At 36.4% G+C, this 19,323-nt stretch overlaps 1 protein-coding gene across 1 annotated transcript in view; it reads left to right on the forward strand.

Annotated features, from left to right (window-relative positions):
- The window catches only part of ZGRF1 (zinc finger GRF-type containing 1), a 96,186-nt gene that overhangs the window by 41,614 nt on the left and 35,249 nt on the right, over positions 1-19,323 (forward strand). Inside the window, exons 10-18 of the mRNA XM_023740216.1 lie at positions 4,890-4,992; positions 5,079-5,179; positions 6,695-6,818; positions 11,326-11,378; positions 11,838-11,981; positions 12,711-12,849; positions 14,119-14,303; positions 17,420-17,616; positions 18,923-19,062. Of these exons, the coding sequence (XP_023595984.1) occupies positions 4,890-4,992; positions 5,079-5,179; positions 6,695-6,818; positions 11,326-11,378; positions 11,838-11,981; positions 12,711-12,849; positions 14,119-14,303; positions 17,420-17,616; positions 18,923-19,062 (1,186 nt within the window). The remainder of the gene's footprint in view (positions 1-4,889; positions 4,993-5,078; positions 5,180-6,694; positions 6,819-11,325; positions 11,379-11,837; positions 11,982-12,710; positions 12,850-14,118; positions 14,304-17,419; positions 17,617-18,922; positions 19,063-19,323) is intronic.

Here is a 19,323-nt window from a genome sequence, read left to right on the forward strand (position 1 = left end):
AAATAAGTTGGTGTCAAGTGCTTTATCTTCAGTCTCACTAATTCTGACTTCCATTGCCTCAATTCTGCTCCCATGACTTTCTATTGAGTTGTCTAATCCTGAAATTTTATTGTTAATCTTATGGATTTCTGATTGCTGTCTCTCTGTGGATTCTTCCAGCCTGTTGAGTTTGTCATTATGCCCTTCTCTAATCTTTTTAATTTCCTCTATTGCATCTTCTATGTTTTGCTTATTTTCCTTCCTAATTTATTGAAGAGTTATGTATATTAATCTTTTGTATCCTGCCTCTGGTAGTTCCAAGAAATTTTCTTTGTCTGGAAAATGTCTAGATTCTTTATTTTGGGAGCTTGCTGAAGCCATCATGGATTGCCTCTTTATGTGATTTAATATTGACTGTTGTCTCCGAGCCATCAATAAGTTATTATATTTATTTATTTTATGTTTGCTTACTGTGTCCTAGCTTCTTGTTTTGTTTTGTTTTGATATGCCCAAATAGGTTCCTCATATGAGCTAGTTTGATTACTGGCACTTTGAAGCTCTAATGTCCTGTCACCAGGTGGTTAGATCTGTTACTAGGTATGTTAGCTCAGGAGTCCACCCACTCCTCCTATTTGGATTCAGCTCAGGTGTCCAGGTAGATAGCCCCCAAGTGTGTAGTGTAGGCTCTCACTTAGAGTCCTAGAGAGGCGTGGGTGATTGGTGTAGGCACAGGTATCTGGCTGCAGCAGGGGGACATACTCTGAGCAAGGCAGGCTGCTGACAGCTGCCCCTGAGTGTCCAGGGGGAAGGTATGCCCCTGTTCCCTAGAGTGTGTAGGTGGGTGGGTTTTGCAGCCAGAGTGTTAGCAGCTAATGCTGTTAGCTGTAAGGACTAGGGGGCACCTCTTATTCATGGGCCCCTGTTGCAGGTGGCTAGGTGGTGTGGGTGGAGCCACCAGTCCTCAGGCCCTTGATGTGGGTAGGTGAAGACCCTGGTTAATGGGCAGAGCAGTGTCAAATGTCAAGAACCTGCCACTTCACAGCTGAAACAGTTGAAGGTAGACTTCTAGTATATACCCTTTTGTACTGTGGTAATGCGGGCCTACACTGTTGAGATGGGCCCACACAAGTCTATGCAGGGGGAAGGGCAGTCAAAGTCCGTGGATCCTTTATGCCTGTGCCTAGGCAAAGAGCTCTGCCTACCCTGGGTTCCTTGCTTAAGGGAGCCGGCAGTTATTTTCCTCTGTTTGTTAATTAGTTCACTCTCCAAGGCAGGGAGAATCGCTCTGGGCGTGTGACAGATCCTACTTCTGGCCCAGGGGACTTGGCAATTGCTGAAGCCCCTCTGGGACCCAGTGCAGAGCAGGGAGTGGGGTAGTAAATGGGAGAGAGGTTTTCCCCTAAGGGGGGTGTTTTTGATCCGCGCGGTAGGCCGTATGCAAGTACTTATGTTTCACTGTTCCAGGGCTGCTTCTCACTGGTTCTGGGTGGCTGTGTAGACTCTCTGGTGCTATGTCTCTCCTGGTGCGGAAAACACGCCTCCCGAGCATCGCCGCTTGCCTGCTTCACTGCTCACCCCTGAGCTGATCAGGCCTGAAGGGCTCAGGCTCTCGCCGGGTCAGGTCTGGCAACTCCTTGCTGCTTCTGAACCATCTCCCCCTCCCCCTGCCACTCAGTCCAGTTCCTCAACTCTGCCTTTGATGTTCAGGGCTCCCAGATTGCCATATATAATCAATTGACTTGTTTTTTTGGGTCTTTGTTGTAAGAGGGTCCACCAGAAGCATCTGACTACTCCACCATCTTGGCCCCGCCTCCTCTGTATCACAATTTTTTGATAAATCTATATTCAATGTTTTCAGTATTACAAATGTGTTAATATTTTCACTGCTGTGTGTTAATATTTTCAGTGCTGAGGCAAGTAGAATGCTATGAAACAGTTCCTTTCTCTTATAATTTTTTTTCTCAGTTTATAATTGTCTCATTTTCTATTTCCTTAGTTTTCATTGAATATTGGGATTAAGTTTTTCCACACCCTCCAAAAACTGTATAAAATACTTTTCAATGCAGTAGTCCATACAAACGTATCTGATACTTTTGTCAGTTCCATTTCTTTCCTAGGGATCTCTCTTCTGAGGTTCTGCATCTGTCTGCTGCAGTCTGCACTTAATAGTTGACATCTTGGGAGTGCCGTTTCCTATCCTGGGTTGTCTGTATCTTGAACACTATTGTCTGTATCTTGAACACTATGTTTTTTCTTCTTGTTTTGCTGGAGCGCATCCTTGAGTAGCTCTTAAGAAAGGGAGCATGGGAGGTGTATTTTTGTGGATTTTGCATGTTGAAAATATTTTTATTCTGCTCTTACAGAATAAACTTTAGATAAGATATAGAATTTCAGTAAGGTCTTCCTTTTTCTTTTTTATAGTCTTTTATTGAGTTTTTGGTGAAAATTTACACAGCAAGTTAGGTTCCCATTTGCGTTTCCACACAAATTGTTCAGTGACATTAGTTACATTTATCACAATCTGTCAGCATTTTCTTTTTTTGAATGGTTTCCACATGTACAATTTAGTGACATTGATTGCGTTCTTTGAGTTGTGCAACCATTCTCTCTGCTTTTCTGAGTTGTTCTTCCCTCATTAGCATAAACTCACTGCCCCCTAATATTCCTGCCTAATCTTTTGATGTGCTGTTGTCAATTTGACCCCATATAGGTAGTTCTTAAAAGAGCATAATGCGCAAGGCAGACGTTTTTTACTAGTTAAGCTAAACTGTTGGTCGATTTTAAGATGATTTCAGGGGATATTTTTGGTTTAAAGTTTAAAGATTATCTCAGGACAGTAGTTTCCGGGGTTCCTCCTCCCTCAGTGGCTGCAGGAAGTCTAGAGTCCATGAGAATTTAAAATTCTATTCTGCATTTTCCCTTGCCTTTTTCTTTTTTAATTTAAATTTAGCAATACTTTCTCCCTCTAGAAGTGTTTAGCATATTTTCTTTATTCCTGGTGTTCTGAAGTTTCACAATGATGTGCGTTTTATATAAAATCATACATAGTATATATACGTAGTATTATTATTTTATTAATACTGTGTACTGGGCACTTAGTGGGTATTGTCTTCTCTCAGGTACAATTCCACCAGTCTTATGAAACTTTTTTTTTATTGTTTCTTTGGTAATTTCCTCTCCGTTCTTTTGTTTTTTTCCCCTCTTTCTGGAACGTCTATCAGATGTTTTAAGCCCACTGTATCAGTGGCACCTGTGGCCTCCGATTCCTGAGTCTTTCCATGATTTTGGGGAAAATCAGTTTACTTCTTATCGGGCTCTCCTGCAGTAGGTTTGACTTTCCTCCTTACTATACCATTTTTCCATCCTCTTAATATTATGTATAATTCAGGCTTAGTTTCGTCAAAGGTAGAGTTTGTTTCCATTTCTCATTTCCTGTGTTTTTTGTGAGGAGACTAAAGTAGAGAGCCCAATACAAACTCTATATTGAAAAAGAAACTTGTGTCCATTTGTTTTATTTCTGATTATTTTCATGTAAGTTCATTATGCTCATGGTTTCTTTTTTTTTTTATTTTGTTGTGTTTTTGGTGAAAGTTTATGATGCAAATTAGTTTTTCATTCAAAAATTTATACACAAATTTTTTTGACATTGCTCTGCAATCTATACTCATCTAGTTTATATCCTAGTCTATAAAAAATATTCTAAAGCAAAATGATTAGACTTACCAACAGAAATAAGTTTTTTTTTAAATAAATACAAGATTGCTTGTACATAGCAGACTTTGAATTTAAAAAAATCTGTATTTTTTTAGCAGATTAGCACTGATTATAAGAAATACCATTATGTTATATACCACTAGAAAGAAGAGTGATCAATTAACCATTACAAAATGCTTTATTACTTAGACTTTTAATTTTACGTTTATTGAAAGAACACTTTTAGATTTATTTGGGCATAGATTTTTCTATTGTATATCATACTGCTCTGTTTTCTCGCCTTTCTGTGAACACAACAAGTTTATTGCAATGCTAAGTCATAGTGTAATCTTGAGGACATTTAAATGCAAAATTACTGTTTACGTCTAATTATAAAACGTGTCTAATATTAACAATACACACACGTATATTTAAGTGATTATTATATGAACAGTATGACTATAATTGCACATATTTACACATGCAGAAGCAATGGCAACTATTTCACAACTGCTGCCTGGGCTAGGTTGTTGTTATTTGTTGCTGTCGGTATTCTTCCAACTCATGACGACCCCATATGTACAGAGTAGAACTGCTCCATAGGGTTTTCAAGGCCGTGATCTTTTGGAAGCAGAGTGCCAGACCTGTCCTCCGAGGCATTTCTGGGTGGGTTCAAACCTTCAACCTTTTGGCTAGTAGTCAAGCACCTGGGCTATAGACATGAAAATGCCATCACTTTTAAGTTGCATCCCTATATCAGAGATGTTAAGATGCAAAAAAATGTGTTATAAGGATTGATGAAATATAATGTAATCTGCTTTGCCTGAATAGAACTGGCCTCATACATATTTCTTTTAGTTTTTAAAATTCTAACTATAAACTGCATGTATGTGTGTGTGTGGTAAATATATATGTACATATGTTTGTATATCTGTAGATCCCTGGGTGGTACGAATGGCTAAGTGCTGAACTACCAACCAAAAAGTTGACAATTCACACCCACCCAGATGTTCCTCAGTAGTAAGGCCTGGAGATCTGCTTCCAAAAGGTCACAGCCTTGAAAACCCTATGGAGCAGTTCTCTTCTGCACACATGGGTTCACCATGAGTCAGAACCAACTCAACGGGAACTAACGACAACAACATGTATATCTGTATACACACACATACACTTTTCTTTTTACAAAATAAACTGATAAATGGATCTCTGTTTTCTAGTTCCCAAATAAAGAAAACTTTCTAAAAGGAGGTACTGGCTTTAACATTGAAGACAATTTTCAAAAGATAGCACAGTCTGATACGGACTCCATTGAAAATGACTGTAAGTACAATGTAATTAAAATATAACATTATAAAGTTGACATTGGACAAACTGTTGTATAAAGATACCTGCTTTTTTCCCCACAGCAATTTTAGGTTTCCTTCCTAAAGATTCAGAACATTCAGAATATCATTATTTGGATTATAATTTCAAATCAGCAGAGAGGACTGTGTGTGAAGCAAATAAGGTATAATATAAACAGAATTTTAATAGTTGTGAGTAAAAACGTGTTGGTAGTCTTACAATAAATGAATCTGTTAGGAACTAAAAGGATAAAAATTGTAAGACTTGTTGATATTTTTAAATATGATCAAGAATGTTTATCAGCAACCAACCAACATTATTTTAGTGGTGAAATGGAAGAGTAATTTTTGTTAGTAGCAACAACAAAATATGGATGACTGCTGTCTTCTTTGTTACTTGAAGATGTTTTGATTATTGCAAGATGACGTGAAATGAGAGGCATACATATTAGAAAGGAAGAAATAAAATTAGAAGAATCGATTAAAAATTAGTAGAAGTTTAAGAAAAATTTAATACAAGAACTAAAGATAAGATAAACTTGGGGAAAAAAATTGCTTTCCTAAACCAGTTAGAGAGGGAGAGTACGGCCCCCGGACACCCTTACCCTTTTAACTCAGTACTGAAGTCACTCCTAAGGTTCACCCTCAGCCAAAGATTAGACAGGCCCATAAAACAAAAGGAAACTAAATGGACACACCAGCTCAGGGGCAAGGACAAGAAGGCAGGAGGGGACAGGAGAGCTGGTAATGGGGAACCCAAGGTCAGGAAGGGGAGAGTGTTGACAAGTCGTCGGGTTGGCAACCGAAGTCACAAAACAATATGTGTATTAATTGTTTAATGAGAAACAAATTTGCTTTGTAAACCTTCATCCAAAGTACAATAAAAAAATTGCATCAATTAAATAATAAAAAAGAATAATATTAATATAAGTAAATAAAAATAAACCAGTTACATAATATAATAGAAAAAGAGTCCCAGGAATAGTAGCAAATGATGTAAAAAGTCAAGGCATAATCTTAATTAGAAATGTGCAGGACATATATGAAATAAATAAACTATGAATTTTACTGTGAGATATAAATTCATGAATAAACAGAAATTCAACAGATGTTTATTGAATGCCTTCAGTATGTTAGGAACTTGTAAGACATCTTAAAACTAAGATGAGCACAACATCACTGTCCTATTAAATACTTTAGAGACCAGCAGGGGAGAGATGTTAATCGAGAACAAATAGAATTCATTGTTATTTAGAAAAAGCTGTAAAAGTGCTCTGAATTATAGGAGGAATCTAGTTTAGAATGGATGATTAGGGAAACCTTCTTCACCGACAGCGAAAGTAAGGTCAAGACCAGAGCAGGCAAAAAAAATAGCAAGTGTAAATACCGAGGAGAAAAAAGTGTAAATACCGAGGTGAAAAAAGTAGATTTAAGAAAGCGAAAGAAGGTCAAGGTGGCTGGATTGTAGTGAGTGAAAGGGAAAGTGAGTTTACTTTGCCCTTCTTCAAAGATGTGAAGTTCTTTGCCCCTATTGTAGCACTATATAATGTGTTTGAAATAATAATTTTTATAATGTAGATAACTAGAATTCATTCAGACTATACAGAAAAAAATAAGACTTTAGTTTATAATTTTGTTTCTTATGATCCTCCCTTAAGCAATAATTTCTTTTTGGATAGGTGACATCACCAGAACAAAAGATCTCTACATCAAGTCCTGTTTCTACTTTTTCTTTGACCTCAAGAGATGAAGATTTCATGCTAGAATTCTCCGAGGAGTCCCTGAAAGCAAGAACTTTTCTTGGTGATTTTCACTTTCTCAACTTGGCGGATAGTTGTTACCATATTGCTTTATTACCTGTCCCTATAAAATGAAGTTTTTATTTGAGAGATTGTTACTGAACTAAAAATACTTTGGAACTAGATTCAATGTCATATCCCCTGAAAGCTTTCTCAAACCCTTTCTGTCTTTTGACTTTTTCTAGTACAGATAGCTATTACTTCCAAATACAGCACTCCCTTTTAGCTCTCTAAACCAGTAAACCAGTTGCTGTAGAGTCAGTACTTACTCATGGTGACCCCTTTTGTATCAGAGTAGAACTGTGCTCCATAGGGTTTTCAATAGCTGACTTTTCAGAAGTAGTTTGCCAGGGCTTTCTTCTAACAAGCTTTTGGGTGGACTTGAACCTCCAACCTTTCTGTTAGCAGCTGAACGTGTTAACCGTGTACACCACCCAGGGATTCCTTCTAGCTCTCTAGTTCCTTCTTATTTCGCCCCCTCAACTTTTGTCATCACAGACCTCTGAAAGTATCTTATACCATTGTCAATACTTCTCACAGCTGTAACTCTAGAGCTTCGTCTCTCCCAGGGGAATGGCTCATTGTGAATATCCTATTCATGCCATTGGTTGAACTTAACATAACCTCTTAGTTTCTTCCCCTTTTTTGTTTACTGATCCTAGCAGTATTAGGAAACTCTTAAGCTGCTCCTGCCACCGTGGCCACTCTCAAACCTTCGTGTTTTCATACAATTTGGCTCTTCCCTTATATTCATTTCCTGCTTTAATAAGTATAAACTATTCTGTAGCATCCCTTCTGCTTTCTTTTCCTCTCTCATCATCTCATTAGTGTATCTTTCACTGATTCTGAAGTTATGTTGGGTGAGGGACAAAATTGTAGGCAATACTACATGGGTGGATATTGTAAAAAAAAAACAACTTTGTAATGTGAATGGGTAGTTGGATTGGAGAAGGTTTAGTGGATGTGGTTGGTGGAAAGCAGGAAGGTAAGGAGGAGAAAAATGGGAGAGTCAGTATGGGAGGAGTGGGTATTCTAAAACAAATGAAGTGACAGTGGAATAATAGATGATTTTCAGTTATTCCATGAAGGTTTTACTTCTTTAATGAGGTTTTAACTTTTTTTTTTTGGTCATTGTTTTTTGATTTAGAGTTACAGCGTAACTTAATACTTTTTAAAAGAATATTCATTGGCTCATCTGCTATTCTGCTACTTCACAAATGATCTCGAGTTTATTTCTAATAACTCTGTCAGGAAGGTACATTATTATAAAATAGGAAGCCATAGGATTGTCAGATAAAAACTTTAAGCATTATTGGCATCTTTGCTAGTTCCCATGCTATATTATTTATTCATTTACTTATTAAACAGTATTTATTGCTGTCTGCTACACAGTGTCATAAGTACTAGGGGGTACAACAGTGAATAAAATATACAAAAATCCCTTTAGAGAGCTTTCATTAATATGGGAGAGACAAGCAGTAAGCAGATAAATATGTCAGGTATTGGTAAATGTTATGAAAAAGAACAAAGCAAAATAAGAGGAAAGATAATTACAGTATGGAGGGGTTGCTGTATTTATGGAGTCCCTAGTTGTTTAAATGGTTAATGCTCAGCTGCTGATCAAAAGATTGGAGGTTGAGGCCATCCAGAGGTGCCTTGGAAGAAAGACCTGGTGATCTACTTCTGAAAAATCAACCATTGAAAATGCTGTGTATCACAGTTCTACTCTGACACACACAGGGTCACCACGAGTTGGAATCAACTTGACGGCAACTGGTTTGCAGTTTTTTTTTTTGTCTATAAGGTGGTCAGGGTAATTCTCGCTGATAAGATGACCTTAAAGCAAAGACCTAAAGGAGGTGAAGGAGGAAGTCTGCAGAAGAGCAATCCAAGTAGAGGGGACATCAAGTGCAACTGAATTGGGAACATACTTCGCATGTTCGAAGAACAGCTGGAGAGGAGTGGAATTTCGATAGAGATTGCATTGAATGTGTAGATTGCTTTGGATAGTATTGACACCTTAACAATATTAAGTCTTCCAATCCCTTGAACACAGGATATGTTTTCATTTATTAAGGTCTTCTTTAATTTCTTTCAGCAATGTTTTATAGTTTTCAGAATACAAGTCTTTCACCTCCCTGGTTAAATTAATTCATAGATACTTTATTCATTTAGATATTATAATGGAATTGTTTTCTTAATTTCCTTTTCATATTGTTTGTTGTTGGTGTATAGAAACATCACTGATTTTTGTGTGTTGATCTTGTACCCTGCAACTTTGATAAATTCACTTATTATCTCTAATAGCTTTCTTGTGGAATCTTTGGGGTTTTCTACGTATATGATTACATTATCTGTGAATAAAAATCGTTCATTTTACTTCATCCTTTTGATTTGGATGCTTTTTATTTCTTTTTCTTGCCTAATTGCTGTGGCTAGACGCCCATTACAATATTGAACAGCAGTGATGAAAGCGACTTATTATTGTCTTGTTCCCGATCTTAATGGGAAAAGGGGAAAGCTTTCAGTCTTTCTCCATTGAGTGTGATGGGTTTTTCATAAATGCCCTTTATCATGTTGAGGAATTTCTCTTCTATTCCTATTTCAGTGAGTGTTTTTAACATGAAGCTGTGTTTAATTTTGTCAAATGCCTTTTCTGTGCCAATTAAAATGATCATGTGATTCTTTTCCTTCATTCTATTAATCTGGTGTATTACACTGATTGATTTTCTTACGTTGAACCGCGCTTACATTTCTGGGATAAATCCACTTGGCCACGTGTGTATTCCTTTTAATTTGCTGTTGAGTTTGGTTTGCTAGTATTTTGTTCAGGATTTTTGCATCTCTATTGATAAGGGCTATTGGTCTGTAGTTACCTTTTCTTGTGGTGTCTTTTTCTCTAGATATATTTCAAGGATAGAGCTAAAGGATTTGCTGATGGATTGAATGTGGGATGTGAGGGAAAAAAGGAATTGAGGATGACTGCAAGGATCTGGGCGGAGCCCTGGTGGTGCAATGATTAAGAGCTACGGCTGCTAACCAAAAGGTCGGCAGTTCAAATCCACCAGCCACTCCTTGGAAACCCAATAGGACAGTTCTACTCTGCCCAGTAGGGTCACTATGAGTCGGAATCGGCTTGACGGCAGTGGGTTTGGTAAGGATCTGTTACATTAAGATGGATAAGAAGAATTTTTTGGGGGGAAAGGATCAAGGGTTGAGTTTTGGACATTGAGAGAACTATATAAAATCATGAAGCCCTAGTGGCACAGTGTTTAAGAGCTAGGCTGCTAACCAAAAGGTCAACAGTTCAAATCTACCAGCCGCTCCTTGGAAATTCTGTGGGGTAGTTCTACTCTGTCCTGTACGGTCACGAGGAGTCGGAATCGACTCGACAGCAACTGGTTTGGTTTTTGGTATATAAAATAGTATAGTTATCTAAAAATTGCATATTGTGTATTTTACCATTGTGTAGAATTGGGTATTTCAAAGAATACTGGCAGTTAGATGGAGATCATTCAAATTCATTACAACTGTAGCAGTAAGTTCTTGTTTCAGAAGGTGGCTGACCTGAATATATGTTTGTTACAATGCCTTATATTTATGTAGAATTTTTAATTACGGAAAGTACTTTTCATATCAGTTGTCTTATTTCTCACATAATAACTCCATGAAGTATATAGGTCAGTTATTATTAATCCCATTTTATAGATGAGGAAGCAAATCTAGAGAAGTCATTTGACTTTCCCAAAGTCATATAAAGAATTAAAGGGAGAGCAGAAAGAAAAAAATATCTATTTTCCATCAGACAAGTTTTCTCACTTTCTTACAGAAACCATAGTGATGGAATTACATTCCTTTTAAATGAATTTCAATTTGTGATAGTATTTTACATTTTTAGGGATATATTTATTATTAAAGTTGCGACAGAGGAATTGTAAAACTCTTTCAGATAAAATCTCCTTTGCTCTGAAAGTCAACACATTAATTAATAAAGTGTAATAAATATATAAAGGAAGTTACAAACACATAGTCATATAAATGAACCATACATTTCAGTCTCAGGAGAAGGAGTATAGAGAACAAAACACTAGTTCTGGATCTTGACTCTGCCAGTTGGTTGTCATGTTACCTCTAGGCCTTGGTAATCTCATCTGTAAAATGAGAACAATGAAACCTTTCTGGGCTTTAAAGTGCTTTGAAATGTTAAGTGCTACATAAATATAATGAAGCAATTAGTGGAGAAAATCCTTAGTTAAGGTGGAAAAGAACAAAAGAAGGTCTTCAGGTTTATCAGCCTTGAAAAAGTTTCAGTGTCTGTGAGTTAAGCTTTGAAATCTATAATTTTTTGAGATTAAAACCATTAATTTTTTTTAAAGTGCATATAAAATTATGTGATTTTTTTTTCAGGACAAATTGATATCTTTTGCTTCTGTATATGTACAATGTTTTCTAGAGCCTGGGTACTGACTGATAGTACATTTTTATTTAATCAGCATTCTGTTTTCTTTCAGGAATGAAAAGACCCATTTCTCTGGAGAAGAAGAACCTTCAAAGGCTTCCATTAGTAAGTAGAACACGAGTTCCACTTATTACTTTGCCACCTGCTGATGGGCCACCTGACTCAGATTCTTGCTCATATGTGATCAACTGTGGCATGCAGGAGTCCTCTGGTTCCCCTATATTCAACCTGTGTGAAGAGTCAGCATTTCTATCTTTTAACTTTGAGTCTGAGGACCAAAGTGAAACTTTTTTCTTTGAAGACTCTGGGGAAGAGACCCCAGGGGGTCTTTCACTTCTCAATAATATATCTACCAAAAGCAAGTGGCTGAAATATCAGAACACACCCCAGTGCAACTTGACTACTTCAGACAAAATTGATAAGAAAGTGAGAGATGGCTTCTTTGCCGAGGCTGTTTCTGGGATGCGTTTCAGTGACACAGGCGAAAGGCAGAGCGATGTTATGAATAAAAGCCCTTTAGACTCTGTGCATTTGCAAATGATAAAAGGTGCGCTCTATCGACAGCAGCAGGATTTTAGCAGTCAGGATTTGGTTTCCAGAGAGACAGCACTTTCTCTGAATCTAGAACAGACTTCCAAGACTGAAGAAATTCAGAATGTGTTAGGAGAGTCTGCCTGCTACAACTGCAGTGTAACAGGACATGTACAGGTGAGGAAATGTGCCAGTGTCTCATGGTGCATTTTTTCTAATAGTTACTGTCTGAATTTCAACAAAAGAATTACCAAAATAGTATAGGAGCAATGATTTTACTCTTGGAGCAGATGCCTTTTTTTTGACCCAGAACTCTAGCTACAAGTCACATCATTTCCTTTAACTTAAAATCTTTCCTAGTAGTTGTGAGCATTAAATGAAATTATATATCTGAAAGTATTTGGTACAGCATCTGGTACATAATAGATACTTAATAAATTATATCTCCTATGCCTATTTCTACTAGTACTTCTACTACTACTACTAATACTACTATGATTGTTTTCATTTTTCACTATCAGCTCAGTTTTGCTGATCAGATAATTAGTAGGGTTAAGGACGTCTTATTACACATGGTTGAGAGTAGTTCTTATTATGATCATAACCAGAAGTAGAGAAACATAATGATCCATTCACATCAGTTAAGTTTTTTATAGCAGAAAATATTTAAAAACTTAGTGAGGGAAAGATAAGAGAAGATAATCTCCTTTAGGATTAAAAGTACTATGCATAGTCATTCTTGCAGTACTTGGTTTCTCGTTTGAAATTAGAAAGTGATTGTCAAGGATTCTAGAAAACCAGAAAATTTAGTGTATTTTACTAAACATGTCTATAGAAAATAATTTACTTATGAGTAAACAGTATTTTTCTGGAGTTGTTATAATTACTTGAATTATTCCTTTTCAGGAGATAAATGCCTCCGAGCTATCATTCCCAAGTGGGCAGGAAATAAAATCTGCTTATCTTCCCCAAAGGCAAATTCACATACCAGCTGTTTTTCAGTCTCCTGCTCATTATAAGCAGATTTTTACATCTTGTCTCATAGGTATGGCTATTATCTTTTTATTTTGATTGATTACTGCTTCATATAAGTAGTGTAGCTGTGAAAAAGTATATATTGTGAATTTTCATATTCAATCTTCCAGTTGGGACTTGTTATTTTACATATGTTTGCTCCAGTTTATGACAATAACTTCTATTCTAATCTCAGATCATAATTGAGTTTTAAAAGTAGGAAATGACAGTATTCTTAAAGTTACAGTATTTTTCGTTTTTTTTTTAAACTGGAAGTGTTACAAATGGCTTTGTTTAAGTGGAAAAATTTAAATATGATAAATGATTGGGTTTTTTTGTTTATTTTGTTTTTTACTAGGTGAAATTCATGTAAAGACCATTTCAAGTATACAATTCAGTGATACCTAGTATGTTCACACTGTTATGCAAGCACCACCTCTATCTAATTCCAAAACATTTTCATTGCCTTAGTTTCCTAGGGCTGCCATAACAAAATACCACAAGTGGGTGGCTTTAAAGAACAGAAATTATTTTCTCACAATTCTGGAGGCTGGAAGTCCAAGCCAGAATATTGGCCATGTTGTTTCCTTCTGCGGGCTTTGAGAGAGGAACTATTCCATGACTGTCTCCTGATTTCTGGTGACTGTTAACAATCCTTGGCATTACTTTGCTAATTATTGAGGCATTTGCCTCCAATGTCACGTAGCGTCTTTCCCCTGTATATGTGACTCTCTTTTCATATCTGTTCTCCCCTTTTATATCTCTTAGAAAGGATTACGACTTGGACCCACCCTACTCTGGAATGGGACATAATTCAATTCATAATCAAACCCATTAAACCCATTGCTGTCATGACGATTCTGACTCATAGCAACCATATAGTACAGAGCAGAACTACCCCACAGGATTTCCAAGACTGTAATCTTTATGGAAGCTGACTGTCACATCTTTCTTCCACAGAGCAACTGGTGGGTTTGAACCACCAACCTTTTGGTTAGTAGCTGAGTGCTTAACCACTGCACCACCAGGGAACATCTTTTTGGGGGACATAGTTCAATTCATAATACCCCCCCACCCCGAGAAAACCTGTGCTCATTAAGTAGTCAGTCCCTGTTCCTTCTCCTCTAGTACTTGGATGATTAGTTTTGATAATTTGTTTTGCGGTACAAGGGCAAAACTCTGCTTTTAAAAGTGAATAGTAATATAATGTTATAGTTGACTCTGTTAAAAAGCTGTTTTCAAATTAAGTTAACAACCAACACATGTTACAAGCATAAAATGTTTGTATTTTTTTTTGTAGAACATCTAAATATATTGCTGTTTGTGTTGTCACAAAGGTTGTACAAAGCTCTTTCAAAAGTTGACATATCATTTTACACATCTTCAAAAGAAGAGAAACAAAAAAATGTAGAAAATAATGTGCCATCCTGCCATCATCATCAACCTGCAAAACTTGTCATGGTTAAAAAAGAAGGTCCAAATAAGGTATTGTTCCTCTCCCCTCCATCCACTCCACCAAATATTGTCTTATAAAAAGTATAAGTGCCTTTTGCCTTATGACAAACTTAAAGAGTGAGTCTTTTTTTAAATAATATTTTATTGTGTTTTAGGTGAAAGTTTACACAGCAAATTAGGTTCCTATTTAACAATTTTTATACAGATTGTTCCATGACATTGGTTACAGTTTTCACAGTGTGTCAGTGTTCTCATTATTTCCATTCTGTTTGTTCTGTTTCCATTGATCTAGCTTCCCTAAAGAGTGAGTCTTGATTTGGAGCCTTCCTTTTGAGGCATTAGTACTTAATATATAGTAAACTCTGAATAAATTTTTATTGAAAGAATGAAGGATCTGTTCTATGATACAAAAATATGAGTTAAGATCAGCCTTCAATGTGGTACATACATACAATGGAATACTACTCAGCCAGAAAGAGAAATGAAGTCCTTATACATGCTACAGCATTGATAGAGCTTGAAGATGTTGTGTTTAGTGATATACATCAATCACAAAGGAACAAATATCATATGACTTCACTTGTATAAAAAGACAAGAACAGGCAAATGTATAGAGATCAAAGATTATACCTGGGGTGGGAGAGAGGGGGAAAGGAGGAGTTAATGCTAACAGATCACTGAGTTTCTGTTCATGGTGATGGAAAAATTGCATTGATTAAGGCTAATGGTTGCATAGGTGATTGGTGTAATTGATGTCACTAAGTTGTACACCTGTAATTTGTTGAATTGAGAAGTGTTGTGTGTTATATATATTTTTTACAACAACAACAAAAGGAAGAAGAGAAAGAAGAAGAGTAGCTACTGAGCCCGTTTATGTACAACCATACACCTCATGGGATTTGGTTTCTTGGATTGGGGGTTTAGGGTCATGATCTCCTGGGACGTCCCAGTTAACTGACATAATATTGCTTTTAGCGCTTCTGTTTTACCTGCTAGTTTGTTGTGTAGTGTCTGAGGTCTTAAAAGCTTGCAAGCAACCATTCAAGGTACAGTAATTGGTCTCTATTCACCTGGAGCAACAGAGGAAGAAGATTCAGGAATAAAAGGAGGAAGTGGAATGCTAGCTGATTGCCTCCATGAACAACTGCCTCCTTTGCCATGAGACCAGAGTTGGATGGTACCTGGCTATCATTACTGAACATTTTGATCCAAGAGTCTATAGAAGAGTCCTGATCAAAAAGGGGAAAATACAGGACAAAATTTCAAATTCTCATAGAATCCAGATTTTCTGGAGCCATTGAGGCTCAGTGAACCTCTGAAAATATTGCCCCAAGATAATCTTTAAACCTGAAACCGTAAACCAAAAATATCTTCTGAAGCCTTCTTTAAACCACGTAGTAGTCTAGCTTAATTAGTAAAGAATATCTGCTGTAAGCATTTAAAGAACTATCTATATGGGATCAAAATGATAACAGCAAATCAAAAAGTTAGGTTAGGGGGAAGTGAGTTTATGTTAATAGGGGAGGAACAAATCAGAAAAGGAGGGTGAGAATGGCCGCACAATTTGAAGAATGTAATCAATGTCCCTGAATTACACATGTAGAAATTGTTGAATTGGTGTGTGTTTTGTGTGTATATTTTCAACAACAATTAAAAAAGATCAACCTTCATGTTGCTTAGGAGCTTACTGTATAGTAGTGTATGGAGACAGATAGATACATAACAGAAAATTTTATATAATACCGTAATTGATAAGATAGGAAGTGAAGGTTGAAACTAGTCTGCTTATGTAATCCTCAGTACAAGTTACAGATAAGGCCAGAGGAATAGAAGCACAGCCATTTAATTTATATTGCTGATAACATATTGTTGTGGAAGAAGTCACGTTGGTAAAATGTTTGTTAATCGATGGTTTGTACTCATTTATAAGACTACACTTTCACATGTAATAATACGGTTTTCCTCCACTGTTTGCATATCCCACTTGTTTATGTAATTCATCATTAGTTGAGTGTGTCAATTGCGATCTAAATTTAGTTGTCAAAGCAAGAATTCATAATTTATAGTGTAACCATAGAATAAAATATTACATAGCTGCTAAAAGACTTTCTTTTTTCTTTTTAAGATTATCTGATGACATGGTTGCATGCTCACAATACGTTATTGGGTGTAGGGGTTAGGTTACAGAGTATAAAATGTATTATTATCTGAGTTTTGTTTAAAAATAAGAAAACAGTATGCATGTGTGTATCCTCTCCAGCATGTGTGCTAGTGTACTTTTGTGAGAAAAAAAGACTGGAAAGAAATACATAAGATGTTGCTTAGTTGTCTCTGAGTGGCCTTAAGGTTATCTATAGTGAACAGTTTTAATCATAAAGACAATAAATTTTATTTTTCAAGTAACGTAACTTTCTCTTGAAATGTAGTTTTTTTAAAAGAGAAAATAAAGTAAGTGGCTGCCATGGATTGAATTGTGCTTCCCAAAAATATCTGTCAACTTGGCTAGGTCGTGATTCCCAATATTGTATGATTGTCTACCATTTTGTCATCTGATGTGATTTCCCTATGTGTTGTAAATCCTATCACGATGATGTAATAAGATGGATTAGCAACAGTTATACTGATGAGATCTACAAGATTAGATAGTGTCATAAGTCAGTCTCTTTTGAGATATAAAAGAGAGAAGCAAGCAGAGAGACATGGGGACCTCATACCACCAAAAAAGCAGTGCCGGGAGCAGAGCGTGTCCTTTGGCTGTGAGGTTCCTGTGCTGAGATGCTCCCAGACCAAGGGAAGACTGATGCATCACAAGGACCTTCCTCCAGAGCTGACAGAGAGACAGAGCGTTCCCCTGGAGCTGATGCCTTAAATTTGGACTTGTAGCCTACTAGACTGTGAGAGAATAAACTTCTCTTTGTTAAAGCCATCGACCTGGAGTATTTCTGTTATAGCAGTACTAGATGACTAAGACAGTAGCTTTAATTTTTATTGTCTAATTATAAAAGTAAGTTGTATGGTGACTAATTTACTGTAGTACATAAATGCCAAGCAATATTTATAGAAACCTTGCCAGACATAATACAAAACAGTAGAAAAATGAAAACATTTTTTTCACTAAATTTTAATATCTTTTTTTTTCCTGTTAGGGTCGTCTCTTTTATGCCTGTGATGGACCCAAAGCTGACCGATGTAAATTTTTCAAGTGGCTTGAAGAAGTGTCTCCAGGATATTCAACACAAGCAGAATCTCGACCCAGCATGGTTTTAAGTGATATAAAGAGTATTGGCTTATATTTAAGAAGTCAAAAGATACCACTGTATGAGGAATGCCAGCTTTTGGTGAGGTATGTTTTGTGGTATCAAATAATTGCCTATAATTAGATCAGTTTAGGCCAAATCTCAATGTAGTTCTCCCAAGACTGTCTACCATGGTGTCATGGATTGAATTGTGTCCCCCAAAAATGTCTGTCAACTTGCCTGGGTCACGATTCCCAGTATTGTATGATTGCGTACCATTCCATAATCTGATGTGATTTCCTTATGTGTTGTAAACTCTATCACTATGATCTAATAAGATGGATTAGTGGCAATTATACTGATGAGGTTTACAAGATTAGATAGTGTCTTAAGCCCATCTCTTTTGAGATATAAAAGAGAGAAGCGAGCAGAGACACATGGAAACCTCATACCACCAAGAAAGTAGTGCCGGGAGCAGAGCGTGTCCTTTGGACCTGAGGTTTCTACACTGAGATGCTCCCAGACCAAGGGAAGACTGATGCATCACAAGGACCTTCCTCCAGAGCTGACAGAGAGAGAAAGCCTTCTCCTGGAGCTGATGCCCTGAATTTGGACTGTAGCCTACTAGACTGTGAGAGAATAATTTTCTCTTTGTTAAAGCCATCCATTTGTGGTATTTCTGTTATAGCAGCACTAGATAACTAAGACACATGGTCTTGCAAAGGACTATTTAAATCTATTTTTGGCCCCCTCTAAACATCAAGCAGCATCAGCAATATTAGGATAATTGGCAGGAATGCTATTTTCCTAACAATTTTTATGTATAGTCAGGGCTATTCTTTCACAATCTTAAGGAAAAACTTACTCAACAAACCACAGGAATAATTTAGCAGTGCAGAATAATAGGTAAGTGGTCATTCACAAGCCTGAACTACATAGCTTATAAGATAATAGAATGCTACTTTTTGGAAACAGGTCTGTTGTAAAAGTGGAATTATCCAAAGATTAAATATAATGACCATTTGCATGATAATTGAATAATAATAGCATTTCTTGACTGCCAGATACTCTTCTAAGTACTTTACATGTATTATTTGATTTTAATTATCAGAGTAAGTCTATAAACTATAGAGATAATGGGATAAATTATCCCCATTTTATAGTTATAGAAATTAAAGTACCCAATCTTTTAGATACTTTGCCTATCTTAATCTCTTTTAAAACTGATGAGAATTTTGTGAAGGTTGCTACTATTTTCTTTGACAGAGAGAGTATATTTATATTTTGTATGTGTCTATTAAAGTATATACACATACACATACTGTGTTCTTCCCTTTCAAACTGTACTCTAAAGATTAAAAAAACAGTACCTTAACATTCAAATTTATTTTTGTTTTTTACTTTATTTTACAGAAAAGGATACAATTTTCAGGGAAAACGGTATGGCAAACTAAAAAAGTTTACTACTGTAAATCCTGAATTTTATGATGAACCTAAAAGCAAATTGTATCTTAAGCTGAGTAGGAAGGAAAGTTCTTCAACTTACAGCAAAGGTAAGTTGATCTGATCGTGTTGGTGACTTAGTCTAGCCGTGTGTCTCAATAACGTACAGCTCCACAGATTCTTTATATTAAAGAGACTTTTAAATCAGTTACATGGAAACTGAATAATACCCTGCTTACACATCACTGGGTAATAGAAGAAATCAGAGATGGAATAAAAACATTTCTAGAATCAAATGAGAATGAAAACACATCATACCAAAACCTTTGGGACACAGCAAAGGCAGTCCTCAGAGGACAATTTATAGCAAT

Source organism: Trichechus manatus, unplaced genomic scaffold (genome assembly GCF_000243295.1).
Source record: "Trichechus manatus latirostris isolate Lorelei unplaced genomic scaffold, TriManLat1.0 scaffold00150, whole genome shotgun sequence".
Classification (NCBI taxonomy): Eukaryota; Metazoa; Chordata; class Mammalia; order Sirenia; family Trichechidae; genus Trichechus; species Trichechus manatus.